This window comes from Myotis nattereri (genome assembly GCF_964212035.1).
Source record: "Myotis nattereri genome assembly, chromosome: 4".
In the NCBI taxonomy this organism is placed as follows: Eukaryota; Metazoa; Chordata; class Mammalia; order Chiroptera; family Vespertilionidae; genus Myotis; species Myotis nattereri.
The window spans coordinates 14,952,533-14,971,416 of record NC_138079.1 but is presented as its reverse complement, the minus strand read 5'-3'; the positions used below and the strand labels follow the sequence as shown (position 1 = coordinate 14,971,416).

At 38.1% G+C, this 18,884-nt stretch overlaps 1 protein-coding gene across 1 annotated transcript in view; it reads left to right on the top strand.

Annotated features, from left to right (window-relative positions):
* Positions 1-18,884, top strand: part of DNAH5 (dynein axonemal heavy chain 5) — a 221,782-nt gene that overhangs the window by 92,263 nt on the left and 110,635 nt on the right. Inside the window, exons 20-29 of the mRNA XM_081090544.1 lie at positions 1,580-1,770; positions 1,862-1,949; positions 4,697-4,830; positions 8,970-9,171; positions 9,719-9,954; positions 11,918-12,136; positions 14,077-14,139; positions 14,459-14,697; positions 15,414-15,654; positions 17,442-17,641. Of these exons, the coding sequence (XP_080946670.1) occupies positions 1,580-1,770; positions 1,862-1,949; positions 4,697-4,830; positions 8,970-9,171; positions 9,719-9,954; positions 11,918-12,136; positions 14,077-14,139; positions 14,459-14,697; positions 15,414-15,654; positions 17,442-17,641 (1,813 nt within the window). The remainder of the gene's footprint in view (positions 1-1,579; positions 1,771-1,861; positions 1,950-4,696; positions 4,831-8,969; positions 9,172-9,718; positions 9,955-11,917; positions 12,137-14,076; positions 14,140-14,458; positions 14,698-15,413; positions 15,655-17,441; positions 17,642-18,884) is intronic.

Genomic DNA, 18,884 nt, shown 5'->3' with positions numbered 1-18,884 from the left:
AGTGGCTGGTCGAGTGTGTGTGTGTGTGTGTGTGTGTGTGTGTGTGTGTGTGTGTGTGTGAAATCTAAATAATTAAAAAGCCCGCATTTATTGAGTGTCTCCTTGTAAGTTTATACATCATGAACTTTGATTTCCCCAACAATTCTCTGAAGTAGATACTATCATTATCCTCAATTTAAAACAGAAAACCAGAGCACAGGGAGGTTAAGTAATTTGCTTAAGGTCATTTAGCTTTAGATAATAGCATAATAGTTGGCATTACTTTTAATCTTTTTGTAACAAGGTGAAAATGTAAAATGAATTAGTGAAAGAAAAATACCTCGCGTACTTTAAAAAGGAGATATATGGAAAGATAATTTCATTGTTAAATTATTAGGTGATTAGCCAGTCTTATAAAGTGAGAGAGATCTTATTAATGCCATGCTCTTCAAAGCAGAAATTACTATTATTATTATTTTTACTAATTTTGTGTCAATTTACTACTTCCCAGCTGGTTTCCTCATTATCAATACAATCAGTCTCTTCCTCAGCACAATTCAGAAACAGGTGTTGTGTTTCCCAGATGGGTTACAAAAATCCATCAAATCTACAGACATTCTTAAATTAAATTTTAAATTTAAAATAGTAAAAAAAGAGAAACAGTAATTAGTTCAAATGGGAAAATAATAGGATCATACGACCTTTTTATTTATTTTGAATATTGGCATTTAAGAGAAAGCATCTTTAATTAAAAGTGAATAACTGAAAAATGGAAACACTGAAATAATTGTTTGATTGGTGGCCTGGTTCATTATGTTTTATTTCACCTGCAATGGAGGCTAGTCTTTTTTTTTTGATACAGGCGTAGAATTAGAACTTATCAAATGTTGGTTGATATGCTGAAAATTAAATCACATTTATTTCCCAACTTTATATATTTTGGGCATTTCCAACTATATAAGTATATAAAGTTACACACACACACAAACATACACATACACACAGTCACCCATATTTATATACCTATACCTTTATCTAACTTTAAAAGCCTCTTGGATATAAATTGTGAGTTGTACTTTATTCTTTCTCCACTTTTTAATTGCTCTGAGTTTAAATTATATAAATTGTGGTAGGAAAGGCATATGTTTTATTTGAAAATCCAAACTGGTCATTTGTTCTGACTTTGGCTTAATTTGATAATTATTCTTGTTCTTAATCCCCTGCTTATTTTTTCTACATATAACTGATTTGTTGGCATCCTATTACTTGGGCAGAATACTTTTCAGTATTTTAGATAAGAGTTTGGGTAATTAAGCCTGATTCCACACAGTGGGTATCTATGGAAAGTGTACCAACAAATAGAAATCAACAGAAAATGGCTTGGGTGCTATTGAGCTGCTCTGTTCTATGGAACAAAACTAGATCCTCCAGTAGTTTTCATTCATTCATTCATTCATTCATTCATTCAACAAATATTTATCTGAGTATATACTTGTTACACGTATATTGTTCTAGGTGTTTTAATTTTTCTGGTTAATAATGAAAAAAATCCCATTTTTAGTTAAAAAGATTAAATTTGCCCTGTTTTCCATTTACTCAGATAGTAACAGTGCATCTCAGATGAAGCCGAACAGTCGGCCCATTTTCCGAGCAGGCATCACTCTGGCCATTCCCAACATTGCCATGGTCCCTGCCCTGGAAGATATACAGCAAACGCTGAACAAAGCTGTGGAGTGTATCGTCAACGTCACCAAGGGGGTTAGACAATGGAGCAGTGAGCCATGGTCCAAGGTGGGTGTGGGATGAAGAAATTATTCTTATGGAATAAAATAAAATCTTTTACAGATGAGACTGAACTGACAAATGTCCTTTTATGTTTTAGAGAAAGATGCATGAAAGAAAAATGGTGGCTTTGCAGAATAAGGAAGACAGTGATTCTGATGTTGAAATGGGAGAAAACGAACCTCAAGGTAAATGTTCTTTTGGTTCTTTTTAACTAGTCATTGTAAGCAGTATTTATTGAGCTAAAATGCATATTCTCTCCATGCAATTCTTAAATCAGAATAGATTGGAATATGATTCTTAAATCAGAATAGGTTGGAATATTAATCTATGATCCCATTTTAAGTGTATCAAATATAAAGATCCATGTGTTTTAATATCACCATTACAAATAGTTTACCTCCCATGGGTATCCCACAGTTTTGGGTGCATCATTGATTTCTGGTCCAATGTGATGATGAGAACTGGGGTTTAATTTCTCTGTTTAAAGAGATACTTGTCACCATCACAATGAATATTTCCTGATACTAAAGAGACATTTTCAACCCATTATGTGTCTTGTTTTGCCAACATCCTAGGATGTGTGAACACGCTGTACAACCCATGGTTTTCATTTGAATTTTGTAAAATTAGGGAGCATATGACCTGCAGGTTCCTCATTATATTAAATGTTGTCTTTAGTTCTGCCAACTCCTTTTAAAGCAGCCCTGCAAACAACAGACCCCATGTAATTTTCAATTAGCGCTCATGTCCCGAGACAATAAATCAACTAACCATGGGGAAGAAACTGAAGTTAAGTTTTTCTTTAGAACAGTCTGTTACTGAGGAGGGTAAAGACAGCTCAAGACAACTTTACTCACAACTTACAATATTACTTATTTATTGTAGCTAAAAGACATATGTTGTTATTGTGTTAATGTCACTTTTATATTATGCAGAAACATTGCTTTACTTCCTAGAATAGTTGAAAATTCAGAATTTTCTAAACTCAAAATATGTTCAGTTATCAGTTATATCTTAAATTCAGAAGAAAAAATGTTCAATAAAAATTGTATATATATATTTTTGTCATGACAAAAGAAATAAGCCACATCTTTTAAAAATAATAGCTTTGAGATATAGTTTACATAACAAAATTTATCCTTTAAAGCTTACAATTCAGTGGTTTTTAGTGTGTTTATAACTATCACCACTATCTAATTTTAGAATATATTCATCACCCTCAAAAGAAACCCTGTACCCATTAGCAGTCACTCCCCATTCCTCTTCCCCACAGCCTATGGCACCACTCATGTACTTTCTGTCTTTGTGGATTTGCCATTCTACAGCATGCATCAGTTCTTTATTCCTTTTTACTGATAAAAAAGGATTCCCTTATATGGGTATGTCACATTGTATTCATTCACTCACGAGTTGATGGGTATTTGGGTTGTTTCCATTTTTTAGCTATTATGAATAATCCAGCTATGAACATTCACATACAAATTTTTTGTGCGGACATTTGTTTTCATTTCTCTTGGGCATATCCCTCTAAGTGGAATTGCTGAGTTATATGCCCACTGGTTGGGCTTTCTCATGTATAATTTCTGTTGGCTGCTTTTGTTCCTGTGTGCAAGCACCACTCTGCTGTTTCTTTGCACGTCTCACAATTTAATTTTTTGTTGAAAAGTTGATATTTTAAAGAATATAAAATGGCAACTCTGAGAATCTGGTTATCTTCCCCCCAGGGTCTGGTGTTGTTACTGTTTGTTTCTTTATTGACTTTCCTGGACTAATTCTTAAATCAGAATAGGTTGGAATATTAATCTATGATCCCATTTTAAGTGTATCAAATATAAAGATCCATGTGTTTTAATATCACCATTACAAATAGTTTACCTCCCATGGGTATCCCACAGTTTTGGGTGCATCATTGATTTCTGGTCCAATGTGATGATGAGAACTGGGGTTTATAAAATTTGTCTTGCCTGTGGTGTGTACTGTTGTAATCTCTGCTTCATTAGCTTAGTGTTCAACTAATGCTTGCACAGAGATTTCCTTTATTGCTTTGAACCAATAAGGCTTCCACCCTCTACCTGGGGACACTGTGTGTGTGTGAGCACTATGTGTAGAGCACCCTGGAAGCTCAATAAGTTATTACACTGCCTTAGTCTTTATTTACTGATTATGCAAGCCTCAAGTTCAGCCAGAGCTAAAATATTGGGGCATCTTTAGGTCTCTCCTGGGCATGTGCCTAGCTCTGTACATATATGTGGCCTTGAGGAATATGTCAGGGCATTATAATACCCCCACCCCCCATCCTACCCCTGGTAGACATCTCATTTCCAGATCTTTAAAATTTTTTTGGCCAACTTCCTGTTTGCCCCAACTAATAGCATTGCCTCAGGCAGCTATAAAGTTAAACAATTGTTGCTGATTAGTTTTGCCTTGGAGATAGGGATTTTTCCCCCCCACACTCAGTGAGTTTTGAATCAGGTGAAGTAAAGATAAACTCTTTAAATGGGGCTTTTCAAGGTAGCAAGGTAGTGTCCAGACTGGTCAAATAGTGATAATTTATGGGGCTTCTAGAGGAGTTCCAACCCCAGCCTGGCCTCCTCGGCCGACTGCTAGGCTGTGGTTTGCAGTCACAGTGTTCGTGCGGCTCTTGTTTGAGGCTCCTGCCCAGCCAGTGCAGGGACAGTGGGCATAGAACAAGTGAAAACACCACAAAACTCACTGTTGTTACAGGATTTAGCATTTTTCTTGACTAAACAAATGTTTCTTGGATTGTTGCAAGCTTTGGATAATTTCCAGAGTTCTGGGAAATTAATGTTGACAGTTTTTTCCCAATGTTTTCAAAGGTCCTTACTTTACCATTATAGAAATGACCTTCTCATTTTAAAATATGTTTGTTATGCTGTTGATATAAACATTTTTCCTCTTTTTCTGCTTTTAGATACCTTTGAGATAGCATCTGTGAACTTACCCATTCCTGTGCAACCCAGGAACTACTATAAGAGTGTTTCTGAGAACAAAGATATTGTAAAATTAGTCTCTGTGCTTGGCACTATCATCAACTCCACCAAGAAGGTAGGTCACAGGATTTGTAGCCAGGGCCCCTTGCTTCATAACAAGTGCCTGTGTGAAGCTGAACACCACAAGCTTGTCCGACGTGTAGCCAGGGTCCCACCAACTGTGAATTCAGTGAGCTGCTTATGGTACTTTGTATGTACATAGCAAATGTTTATTTAAAGGTTTTTCATTCTAGATTGCAACGTGAAAGAGAACTAATATTCCTATGTTTTATATTGTGTTCCCTTTAGTGCCTTTACCTATTTATTTATTTAGTTCAAATAAATATAACTTAAAATTTTTTTGATATGTTCCAAACCACAAGTCAGACTGGTGTTACAATTGACCTTCATAGAGTCGGTGATACCAGTACATTGAAATAGAATAAAATTTATAGTCAATTTTTCATATTTGTGTACTGAGGCAAATCTTAAGAAATATCAGATGAAAATTTATGTATATGGCCATGTGGAAATCAGATAATACTGAAAAATAAAGAAAATATTAGTGTTATCAATGCAAACTTACACTAGTTATGGGGATAAATTTGAATTAATTACTATTGCCAACCTATTCTTAACTTTCCATTTTTTGTTTGGGCAAATCTGTTCTTATAGTAAAAAGATTCAAAGTCCTGAAGTCAATTTCTACTTAAAAATATATTTACATTGTCATTAAGATCTGTTGATTCTTTAAAATGGTTTTTGTGTCGAGGAAATAGTTGCCACTCAATAAATAGTTTTTCTTATTCCTTAAAAAAAAAAAAAAGAATCCTCACCTTCATTGATTTTAGAGAGGGAAGTGTCAATGTGAGAGAGAAACATCAATTAGTTGCCTCCTGTATGCACCCTGACTGATCGAACCCGCAACCTTGATATGTGCCCCTACTGAGAATCGAATCCGCTACCTTTTGGTGTACGGGACTATGCTCCCATCAACTGAACCACCCAGCCGGGGCTCTATTACTTAGTTTTTATGGAATGAATTTCATTTGTTTTGAAAAGTTATCATTGCTGTAAAAATACTAGGGGATATTAAGTTTAATTTTAATGTATTCCTGAAGGAACTGGAAGTTTTTGCATTTATGCATTTCCAATTTTCCTTTCTTAATATATTGAAGGTCCTGTATTTAATTTTGCCCTAGAGACAGTGTTCACATAATTCAGTTTAACAAATATTCATCTAGTGCTTATTTTATCAAGCTTTATACTAAATGGTAAAACTAAATATAGTATTCTATGATTATAATGAACATTCACATATACTTCCCAATGTCTCCTAATCATGGAAAATACAATAAGACAAATCAGTAATAAAGTCCATTAATTTCTCTGAACATAAGTAGCCTCTTTTATGAAAATCTAAGGGTAAGACACAGCAATTGAAATTAACATACTGCTGGCAACAAATATACTTATCTTTTTGTCACTTTTATTACATTTGCTTTTTTATTATGTAAAGGAAATGTACAGATATTAGTCTTCCTTAAAGGGTTGGCACTTAGAATAATTTGAAGGACTTTTTCCAATTTGATAGGATGGCCAAATTGTTTCTGGAGGAATATATGTGTGCTTTTCATAGGGCTAGACACGGCTAGCCAGCCACAGCCATAGACCCTTCTGAATGGTTCTCCCTCAACCACAGAAAATCCTAGGATCCAGCTCCTTTTCTCTTGCCATCACTGATTATATCAGAGTCTAAACCTGACCTACCTTCAGCATTTCCATAGGCGGGTCATCAACTTATAACATTGCCAGGCAGGCTTAAAAAGATGAGCTAGCTAAACCAAACAATCAAAATAACCTTGGTAAAAAATAAGGAAAACAGCTCTACATAGGTTATTCATGTAGTTTTTCCCTTAAGTTCTAGGTTACCTCTGCTCTGACAAGTTCCAATCTAATAAAGAGTGACATAAAATAAATAAAAGTCTAACACATTTAGTTAGAGTGTATCTTAATATTATAAATTCTTGGAGTTTCAAGAGCTCAGGATTCTGGAATGTCTACCTATATCCAGGGATCTTTAAGCTGTAATTCATTCTCCCAACCATCACACACTTGTGAATGTTTACCTGCTGTTGCAATGCATTCCGGGCATTTCATGTCAACACCTCAGCCCTTGCTTGGGGAGCAGTTTTGTTTGTGACAAGCAGTGACAGGCTTAGCTTTCTGGATTTTAATGGGTGAGAAGTCTTAACACTTATATCTGAATCTCTGAGGGACATTTTAGCTACATGTTGGGAATTGAAGTGAAACTATGCCTTGGTTTGGTACAGGTTGGTGCAATTTACTTAATATAATTGGACCATTTAGAATGCTGTTCACAATATTCTATTTTTTCAAATAATTGCATTTTTAATTTTATCTCAATTTATAAAAAAATTCTTATGCAGATATAACTCTGAAATTATAATGTAAACCAATAGAAAAACTTGATTCCCAAATGTATAACCACCATAAATGAGGAGACAAATTTTTAATTCTTTGTAGATGATATGATTATCTACCAAGTAAATCCAAGAAGCTAATCTGAAAAAAATAAGGCCTAATAAGAGTTAAATTGGTAGTCAGTTGAAAGATAAGTATAGGCATTTCTGCTATAATGCAATAAACATGTTCCTAAAAATTTCATTTTGCACAAATTTGCACATTTAATAAAATAGAGATTATGAGTAAAGCAGGATGGAGGCACACACACAAAACTTAGGAAATTTCATAATCAGAATAGCAACAAAAAATCATAGCAACAATAAAAAACATAGTCAAATATTAACCCATTTAATAACACTCTAAAAAAGTATGGAACTTTACTATCAAAAGTACTTGAAAGATACTTGTTAGAAGGTGGTATAAGAAACCATTAAAGCTCTGAGTTATGGAAATAAGGATAAAATATTTAAAGTTCAGGTCGAACTGTGCAAAGAACATTCTCAAAACAAAGTGGTGACAAAATTGGCCCAAAAGGAAGAAGAGGGAGGGGAATGTGGCACAGAGGATTGTACCCTGCTGTGGCTTGCTGCTTTAGCTGGTACAGAACAAAGTGGTGGGAAAAAGATTACTCTAAACTTTAAGGAATTTTAAAAAAATTGGCAGATTTAGAAACACATGCTATGTTCCTGGATGGGAAGATTTAATATCATACAAATGTCAGTCCTTATTGAATGAATTTATACATTTTATGTGATTTGATGCAGTGGGGTTTGATGCTGGATATGTTATTTGCCTCTCCAGATCTATGCTCCACTCTCTGACTTTAAGGAACAAATCTATAGGTTTCCATTGAAGTGAGGGAGAAAGAGTGATCTTGGAGTGTTTTTTCCCATAGTACTCTTGTTGTAGGTAAGCTGCCAGGCAGCACAGAGGAATAATCAGTCGGGCACTCAGAGGATTCAGAAGAGGAGCCTTTAATGCAGAATTGCAGATGCAATAGTGTAGTGACTCAGGGGAATCAGCCTCCAAAGCCTGAGTGATGAGCATGGAGGAAGTCTTCCTTTTATCCCTTTTAGTTTCTTTGTCCTCCAAATATGGATCAGGCTTCCGGACTTTTCCCGGGCTTTGCAGCCCTCATGGGTTGGGATGGGGGAAGTGAGATTACACCCAAAGGCCTGGCTGGCTGGTGCCAGTGCTGACAACCCCCTCTGGGAGTTGTGTATGGTTCATGGTTTATGGCCTCTGTAAAATGGGAGTATTCTGGGAAACAGGTTCTGCAAGGCACGACAAGCATTACAGATACGAATGGAGCTAATTATCTACTAGCAAGAATATGTGTCAGAATACTGGTTGCTGGCACAGATTCAGATTGTTAGGCCCCTAAAACTTATATTCCCCTTCACTCTCTATGACATGATTTTGAGCTGTGGTTTTTTTTTTTTATATGAGGTCTAGCTGCCATCAAGAGGGCCTTGTCCGTAAGACTCTCCTACTTTTTTTTGGCTATGGATGGTCCCATTTCCACGGCTATGGTTACTAGTCTTGGGTTACTGTTTACACTGTTGTATATAGTCCCAGTTCTGTGGCCTTTACAACAAATCACCCAGTTCACCAATTAAACATTTTAATGAATCCATGGGAACCATCAACAGTTGGCAAATATTCACCGTTCATGATGCCATTTCTGACTCTTCTTTCTCAACACACATAATCTTATTTGTATCCTAGGAAATTATTGCATCCATGGATTGCTTCAAATGCTACAATCACATTTGGCAAAAGGAGAAAGAAGAAACCCTCATGACGTTTATTATGAAAAACCCCTTGCTTCCTGAATTTGAATCCCAGATTCTCTATTTCCAAAACCTAGAGCAGAAGATTAATGCTGAGCCTGAATATATCTGTGTAGGCACTATTGCTCTGTACACAGGTTGGTTCACTTTCTTTCAGACAGCCATAAAAATTCAACAGTATCGTTTTGTCTTTTTATGGAGATTAGTACTCCAGAGAGTTTTAGCTTATCTTAAAGACTGACTTTCCTTTTATAGGCCTTAAGCTTTAAGACCAATTTGTAGACTTGTTTTTAATTCCCTTTTGCATAATTATTTATTCTGGACTATTTTGAATACTTTGCTACTAACCTTGAAAATAAATGCTACTTCAGAGAAAGGGGATCTGTGATATTTGCAATTAAAGTTTATCCTTTCTTTAATAAACAACAGTAACAAACGTCAGGCTTACTTACCTCCAACGGTTTTGATATGTACTGTGTTTCCTTTTTAGCATTTTGAAATGTGTTTTCAATTGCTAGAAAACAAGCTTTATAAAATAAATGAATATATAATGATTAAGAAAAATAATTTTTTTTCCAGTTTGATTTTTTTTCATGTTAGAGGGTTATCACATGCAGTTGCATGGGGTCTTCTTATACTGGTTCAAAGTTTTCAAACTGAACTGTGGACACTTGGGTTTTATAGCTGACTTGAAGTTCACCTTGACTGCTGAGACGAAGGCCTGGATGGTTGTCATCGGCCGTCACTGTAACAAAAAATACAGGAGTGAGATGGAAAACGTTTTTGCACTTGTTGAAGAGTTCAGTAAGAAATTGAATCGTCCAATTAAAGACCTAGATGATATTCGGATTGCTATGGTGGCACTGAAGGAAATCAGGGAGCAGCAGATTGTCATTGACTTCCAAATAGGACCCATCGAGGTAATTGATAATCATGTGTTCATTATAGAATTATCTCCACAGGTTGGGTGAGATTAGCTGAAATACTGACCAGGTCTGGACTGGAGTTACTGGGTGCTAAACTCAAGAACAGCAACTTCAGTAAAGATGATGTCTAATCCCTATAGGGTGCCTTCTGTGGATCCGTATGAGACCCTTAGGGGAAGAGCCTGAGATGAGGATTTCTATACAAGTGATTTATTGATGACTATTCACTGGAGAAGGGGAGTGAGGGAAGCAGGAAAGGATGAGGTCAGGTTGGGGGGAACTAAGTGAAGATAGGGTCTTAGCTGTAGACTGACTTCAGCCTGATCCCACGGGGAGCCATAGAGCATGGATTGTACCACACAGTTTTTTTCTACATTGAGACAAGGGGACTGCCCCTTGTACCCCCATATCTGTTGACCATCAACCATAATCTCCCCAGGAGAAGGCTCCAATTCAGCTGAGGACAATTTTCTAGAAAGAGGGCAGGATGATCCTACAGTGAACACTACACTCTCAGCAGTTGGGGATGCAAATACCTGCTGGTAAACAGGACCTGGAAGGGGTACTAACAGTGTCCTTTCATGTGTTAACTCATTTAATCCTTCCTGCAACCCCCTCTTTACCCACAAGGAAACTGAGGGTCAAAAAATTACACAATTTGATTAGTGTTGCACATTACTTTTGTTTTTATTATCATACTATCTTTTCTTGATGCAAATGTTTTCTCAGCAATCTGCCACTATATTTGTTCTTTTAAATGAGACTAGTATAATTGTAGCATTAAAACAATTCCAGACATAAAAACATTGTCTGTTCCTCACACAGTAACTTGAATGCCTGGACTTACACTCTGATGCTCAGGATCATATCTAGTCTCACATTATCTGGACCCCTCTTTGAATTTTTAGAAATGTCAAATTACCATGAATGTGATACAGGTGACAGCACATTTGCACTTCTGCTGTGTTGGGAAATCACGTGACCTGCTCTGCTCTTCTTGGGAATGGGAACATCAAGGCAAAGAGTCCCTGCTTTGTGTAGAACCAAGGGTGACCCTGGGGTGTGAAGAGGAGGCCTGGTAACAGACAACCTTGTTTTCTCCACCTGAGAGTTAAGACAAAACTATAGTCAAGTAGTCAAGATCAAAGTACAATCGTTATTATGGCTAGAACTTACTTGGAAGACATGATCTAGTGTACAACTCTCATATTCCCATTATACCCACCACCCCCACTCTACACACACACCAGGGTTTATGAATACTAAGTCCCAGAATTGGACTTACTCATCCATCAGAGGCAGCGCTGGGCAGCTGTAGGCCTCTGTAACCTGCTCCATTTTATTGGTTGGGGTGCCGATCAGAGGTATGCCAAAAAGGAGAAAGAGGGAAAGGGGAGAGAGGCACGGGGCTATGCTTGCCCAAAGCAACAGTCTTTTTGCAAATCAATGGTGATATATCCTTCCTACCTCTATGGGGAGGAGTCATGGTAGGAAGGGGCCAGGGATATTTAAGGAAATTTTTTTCTCATGAAAATCTACCTTTGCTTCATTTTAATCTTCTGGCAAAGAGAGTCATCCAGGATTTTACATCCTGAGGGCAATGACCTAGCCCAGGTTCTGATTCAAGAACACCCTGTGCATCTCACTAGCAAGTGAAATGCAGCACAGGTACCTGAATGATTTTAGTTTTCAAATTGCTTTAAAATGATATATTTTTCGATATTCACAGAAATCCCTGTGAAGCAGTCAGGGAATTTTCCCATTTTGCAAATCAGGAAATGAAATTAAGGGGCTCAGTTGCTCACTTACGCTTTTACCGTTTGCAAGTAGAGTAACCAGAACTCTATGGGCGGGTCCCGATCATGCTGATCTTTTCTGTTCTAAATGCTTAATGAGTGACTGTGTGTAGACTTATGTACCTGATTGATAGGAATTAAATTTTTCTTCTTTTGTGTAGGAATCCTATGCCCTACTTAACAAATATGGGCTTCTGATAGCAAAGGAGGAGATGGACAAAGTTGATACTCTGCATTATGCGTGGGAGAAGCTTCTGGCACGTGCTAGTGAAGTTCAGAATGAACTAGCCTCGCTGCAGCCTGGTTTCAGGAAAGAGCTTATTAGTACTGTGGAGGTCTTCTTCCAAGACTGTCAGCAGTTCTATTTGGACTATGATTTGGTATGACACTAGTCTTCTCTTTGTGTATTTTTGGGGAAGAGTGAATAGAGCATGCAGGTGCGTGTGTGTGTGTGTGTGTGTGTGTGTGTGTGTGTGTGTGACATGCTGTTGAGTCGGCTCTGACTCCTGATGACCCTATGAATGAGTGATGTCTGTAATGTTCTGTCTTCAACAGCCCTGCTCAGCTCCTGTAGACGCACGCCTGTGGCTTCTTTCATGTTGTCAATCACCTCCTATTTGGTCTTGCTTTTTTCCCTCTGCCTCCCAGTTTACCCAGCATAATTGTCTTTTCCCAAGAACCCTGCCTTCTCACAATGCGCCCAAAGTAGGACAGCTTCCGTCTTGTCATGTTTGCCGTGAGTGATGTTTCAGGCTTGCTTTGCTCTAGGACCCACTTGTTCATCTTTCTTGCAATCCAGAGCGTCCATAGAGCTCTCAACACCACTTTTCAGATGAATCCATTTTTTCCTATCAGCCGTCTTCACTGTCCCACTTTTGCATGCATACCTAGTAATTGGGAATAAGAATGCATGGATGTAAAATGTAGTTGTTTAAAGATTGTGTCAAATTTAATGGAATTCCCTGGGAATGGGAATTTCATTTTCATGAGAGCACAGCCCTTTATTTCCCATTCACAACTTTTTTCTCTTATAGTTCATCCCGAATTATTTTAATAGGAAATGGGAAATTTAAAAGTGCTATTTATTGGACACAGACACCAGGGGGGTGAGGGCATGAGCGGGGGTGGGGTGGGGCGGCAATGGGGAAATAAGGACACATATGTAATACCTTAATCAATAAAGAAAGAAAAAAATACCATAAAAAGTGCTATTTATATTATGTCATTGGACTGTGACTGAAGTTGTTTGATGGATTTCTAAACTTGCATAGACAAAAACAATTTATGTATAGTTAAAATGGTTCCCCTCCCCACAGCATTCATTAGTTCCAAAAGTGCTGTAGAGCACCTAGAATGTGCCAGGCACTGCCCTTGGTGCTGAAGACACAAAAATGGGCAAGGCAGATGGAGTCCATATTTTCTCATACATATATGAGTTTTAGTGTAGAACCTTCTGCTGGGAGTATGATGTGTAATGAGACCGATTTTAGCTGACTACAGTACAATATGCTATGGAAGAGAAATATGTAGAGCATAGGGTAGCATTTGTTCCTATTAACTATTAGCACACCAAACTACAAAGTTAACAAAGTTAGGGAATTGGACCCCTGCACTAGCTTCATGGGTGAAGAAGCACCGAAATCCACATATTTAAGGTGTTCTAATGTGAGAAGACCCGATTGGAATGTTAAGGTTATAGGTTACTTTATGCATAGATGTTAGAGTGGTTAAATCTGTGAGTTTTTTGGCATTAGTGCTTTAGTTCAAAACCAGACATTAGCCTGGCTGGTGTGGCTCAGTGGTTGAGCATCGACCTATGAACCAGGAGGTCACGGTTCAATTCTTGGTCAGGACACATGCTTGGGTTGTGAGCTCAAACCCCATAGGGGGCGTGCAGGAGGCAGCCGATCAGTGATTCTCTCTCATCGTTAATGTTTCTATCCCCCTCTCCCTCTCCCTTCCTCTCTGAAATCAACAAAAATATTAAAAAATTAAAACAACAACAACGAAAAACCGAAATATTATATGTGCTTTTTATAGAGCAATTATTAGTCTGTGCCTTGACACTGAAGAAATGAATAGTACAGATTTTTACTTTCATAATTTCTTGACATATGAAGTTATATCAGTAACTTGGAGTTAGACTTGAAAATATTTCCAAATGAGTTACTATCCCGAGACCTTTTAAAATAAAAATTGGTTCCAGTCATGTATATGACATGCATGAACACTAACTTTGATGTTCAAATACTTTGAGCTCATGAAATTTATATGCAAACACTTCATTCTATTTTATATTTATCTTAACTGTTTGTTTCAGAATGGCCCAATGGCTAGCGGCTTGAAACCCCAGGAAGCCAGTGATAGGCTTATCATGTTTCAGGTAACCTTTTTAGTTTCTACTAAACCTGTTTAGTTTCTAAACAACCAAAACCTTAATGTGTTTTAAACACTCCCTTTTCCCTCTCTATTGACATAGAAAAGTTTATTGTGTAAAATGGTATGGACTTACATTTAAAAAATATGATTTGGTATGGTTACAGGTAGACTTGGTTTCTATGTAATTAATTACATTCATTTGGTATTTCTCTGTATATGTGCTCAGAGATCATATACTGAGATTTGCCAGTCTTTTTTTTTAAATTTACATGCTTGTTCATGTGTAAATTATTTTGATACATTTTCACTTGTGTTTTTATTAGAATCAATTTGATAATATCTATCGGAAGTACATCACCTATACTGGGGGAGAGGAGCTTTTTGGTCTGCCAGTTACCCAGTATCCTCAGCTTCTCGAAATAAAGAAGCAACTAAATCTTCTCCAGAAAATATACACTCTCTACAACAGCGTTATAGAAGCTATAAATAGCTACCATGATATTCTGTGGTCAGAAGTAAATATTGAAAAAATCAACAATGAACTTTTAGAGTTCCAGAACAGGTGAGGAGTTCAGTGTTTAACATGCTCAGAACTATTGAACCTCAAATGCTTTCTTATTTGATTGGCTGTCAAGTTCTCCCTCCAGATGTTTTGAAAGCATGTCACGCTGCATTGCAGTTGTCTGCTAGACATCACCCTTGTCAAATGACATTTATTAATTGTCCCATGTGTGTACACAGGGAGACAAGCACACCCTTTAAACCTGGATGAATCTTGTCAGAGGCTCTCCTGTAGCTTGGAGCTGATCTCTATTTATATTATACTTATTGAACATTCAGGGTTTAGTAAGATGATTTCCTGGTATAAAAGCAAGAGCCCATGGTTTTTCTATGTCCTGTTAAGTATTGAACCCAAAGAAAATGGATGGTCATTGGTTGTAATTTTTTGGTTGACAGTCTGATACTCTCTGCTGTGTTTTTTACTTGATAGGGTTTCAAGAAATGTTTGTAGAATTGAATTGAATCAGGAGGTACCTCTATCCTTTAAAATAATCCTTTTATCTAGTTAGTTGTTATGGGGGATTGAAATTTTTTTCCTGACTGGGAGGAGTAATTTTTATCATATAAATGTGATTAATCGTTATCCTCTGACTTCTGATATTTAAAAATGTGATATTTGAAGTGACAAGTTTTGATAGAGATGCTGGCAGACAGTCCTGGACTGGAGACTTCTGGGCTTAGAGGCGAATGAACTTTCCTGTTGCCTTCCCTTTGCAGATGTCGGAAGCTGCCCCGGGCGGCAAAGGACTGGCAGGCTTTTTTGGATCTGAAGAAGACCATTGATGATTTCAGCGAGTGCTGCCCCCTGCTGGAACACATGACCAGCAAGGCCATGATGGACAGGCACTGGGCAAGGATAACTGCTCTCACTGGGCATAGTCTGGATGTGGGGAATGAAACTTTTAAGTTAAGGAACATCATGGAGGCACCTCTTCTGAAATACAAAGAGGAAATAGAGGTACAGCAAATAGCATGCATGGTGGGAGATTGGAAGCTCTCAGGGGATTTATTTGATAGTAGTCCTGCATTGTGGAATGTTGCATCCGGACACCATGCCAAGACAATTGAAACTGTTTTCCTGGCATCCACATAATTCCTTAAGCAAATGTTGCTGTGATAAGTTCTGTGCTTAGTGCTAGGGATGTGGGGTAATTAATTAATTTGTTTAATGAAATGTTTATACAAATAAGGATACAGTTACAAGCTGTGGTAAATACCATTGAAGGAAAAGTAAATACCATTGAAGGAAAAGTATGATGTTCTGTACATACTTTACTACAGTAAAGGGGCTGACCTGTCTGGGAGGTGAGGGAAGGGTGATGAAGGTAGAGGAGGGTGGGGTGGATGAACCTGACTGGCTGGATAAAGGGAGTGTCCTTGTGTGGTGGGGGTGAGGGACTTGTAAAGTGCAAAGGGGGTTGGAAAATACAAAAAAGGCAATGCCAGGCAGAGAGAAAAGCATGTGTGAAGGATCTGAGCTGTGTTTGGGGGACCATTAGAAGGCCAGAATGGCTGGCGTATGGGGGTAGGGGGAGAAGAGATAGCTGAGAAAGGGCAGGCGTAGTGGGCTAGAACATGTTATGGATATTAGGCTTTGGAATAGTGAGGAGCCATCTGGAAGATATACTTTGAGCAGGGGATGCCATGGTTAGATTTTCATTTTGTGAAGTTCACTCTGCTAGCTGTGTGGATAAAGTATGGGACAACAGCAAGGAAGGTGATGGGCAAACCAGTTGGGAGCTTATAAGAATATCTGAGGCAAGATTCAGTGGTGTGTTGGATGAGTGGGAAGATAGTTAAGTTGGAGAGGGGAGAAAAGATGAAGAGATCTGTACGTGGTAAAATTGGGTAGAATTTGGTGATGGAGGGAACATGGCAGGAGATACAAGGTGGAGGGACTAAGGATGAGGTCTATATTTCCTGAGAGATCTAGATGGATTATGGGGCTTATCACTGGGACAGGGAATCTTAGAAGGGAATCAGGTTGAGTGACAGGTACAAAGATTGTCCACTTGATTTTGGACATGAGTTTGGTATTTCACAAATTGTGCTTGGGGCTCCCTTATGTAGTTAAGCAGAGATGCCCAGTAGGAAACTTGGATGTAGGTCTCACTTGGAGATACAAAAGCTTACTGACTGCTTGGGCACAGATGAGCTCCACTCACCTGGAACATGAGACCAGAAAAGAGCAAAGGCAGGGCTGGATTACTGGTCCAGCAGAGGAGAAGCCTGCAGAGGAGACTGGGAAAGTGATCAGAGTGGGGAAGAAATCAGAATCCTGCTAATACCCCCCTCTAGTATTGCACTGATTTGACTTAATCATAGAAACATTAAAATTTGAGTCTGATGAAAGTTTCAACATTTAAAAGGTTATTGCATATTGTTGATCCCAATTTAAAAATTTTGATATAACTGACATATAGCTTCGTGTAAGTTTAAGTTGTACAACATATTGATTTGATATACATGTACATTGCAATTATATTGCAGCATTAGAACACCTCTTTTATCGTGTAGTTAGATCTAGTCTCTTAGCAAGTTTAATGTTTATAATACAGTATTGTTCACTATAATCACTGCTGTGCACAACCTCTGCAGAACTTACTCGTTTACTAGATTTGGGAACATGAGTATTTATAGATACATGTGAAGTGAAAGGTGAAGTTAGGCCCTCTGTGGGACCTAGACTATTTGGGAAGCATGTGTGACGTTCGTGTGATAAAGGGAGGGCTTGCAACTTCCTAGGACATCTGCATCGGTGCCGTGAAAGAGAGAGACATTGAGCAAAAGCTGAAGCAAGTGGTGAATGAGTGGGACAGCAAAGCCTTCACATTTGGCAGCTTTAAAACTCGCGGAGAACTCCTCCTGCGAGGAGACAGCACCTCAGAAATCATCGCCAGCATGGAGGACAGCTTGATGTTGCTGGGCTCCCTACTGAGCAACAGGTAGGAACACGTCCATCTTTCTTTCCTGAGGTTTGAGAACCGTAAGACCAAGCATTTCAAGGGAAATGAATGCTTATGGTAAAAATGTAACAATACCCCTCTTACAATTTACTCAATATAAACAATACTGGCTTTAATTTTAGCTTTTGGCACAGCATGTGTGATACTGTTTTTATTTCGTTGTCCTCTATTTGTAGATTGTGTCTGAGACCATCCATTGGACTAATGGTCCAGGAGAATAGAATATCAGTAGATACAATCCGCAACATGCAGTCAGCCTCTTGGATCTGTGAACATTTCAGCCTTGTTGCTGACAAGCCTCATTGCACAGCCAGCAGCTCAGGAGGCTCTACAGTCTGGGGTGGGGGGAGGATTATTCTGAATTTCAAATTAATCATTCGACCCAGAAAACCATTTTGCCCACATGTTTATGGACTAGAAGTGCACATACTTTAATGATCAGGATACTGAATGAATTTAATTCTCAAAGAAAACTAAAACAGTACAGACTAATGCCAGTCTAACACTTCTATCTGGCAGTAACAGCAAGGCCGACACGCTTTGGTCTCGCAAGCCATAGATTCCTAAACTGGCATTTCCTTGGGTTACTACTTCCCTTTACTCTTTCTGAAATAACTTTTGTCCACTAGCATTTTCTCAAATATATGGTAATTGTGTAGAATGTGGATACCAACAAGATGTGATTATTGTTATTCTATCTTTAAAATGCTACTCTTTTCTCTGTGTATATATGTATCAATAATTTTAATGTAGGGAGTAATAACTACCTAAAATGCTTATTCTTTCCACTTACTGGGTATATCTAAGTATTTGAAATGAATGCTATAGAATATAAAATTGGGTCTTAGAGATTTAGACCTTTGGTAACATAGAGTCTGAACTACTTAGGATTTGGTGAGATTTAACAAATTTGGTTAATACTCATATCCAACCAGAATGAGGGATAGATGGAAGATGACACAACCTAGGGCGGCAGAAAAGGCACGCATATAAATTAAATAAAAATTAGGGATGGAGAAACTTTGCTTACCAATGGCATCAAATGTGGATTTGTGTGATGAACACCGCGGACACCAAGGAAAAGACACTGAAGCTCAGCAGCGAGACTGTTACTCTTGGCGGTAGCAACAAGGACCAGAATTATACGGTGGCAGCTGGGTGGAGTCCAATCTCATGCCTGCCCTGCTCCTCAGGGGACGTGTCTCCCACCTCTCGATGCTCT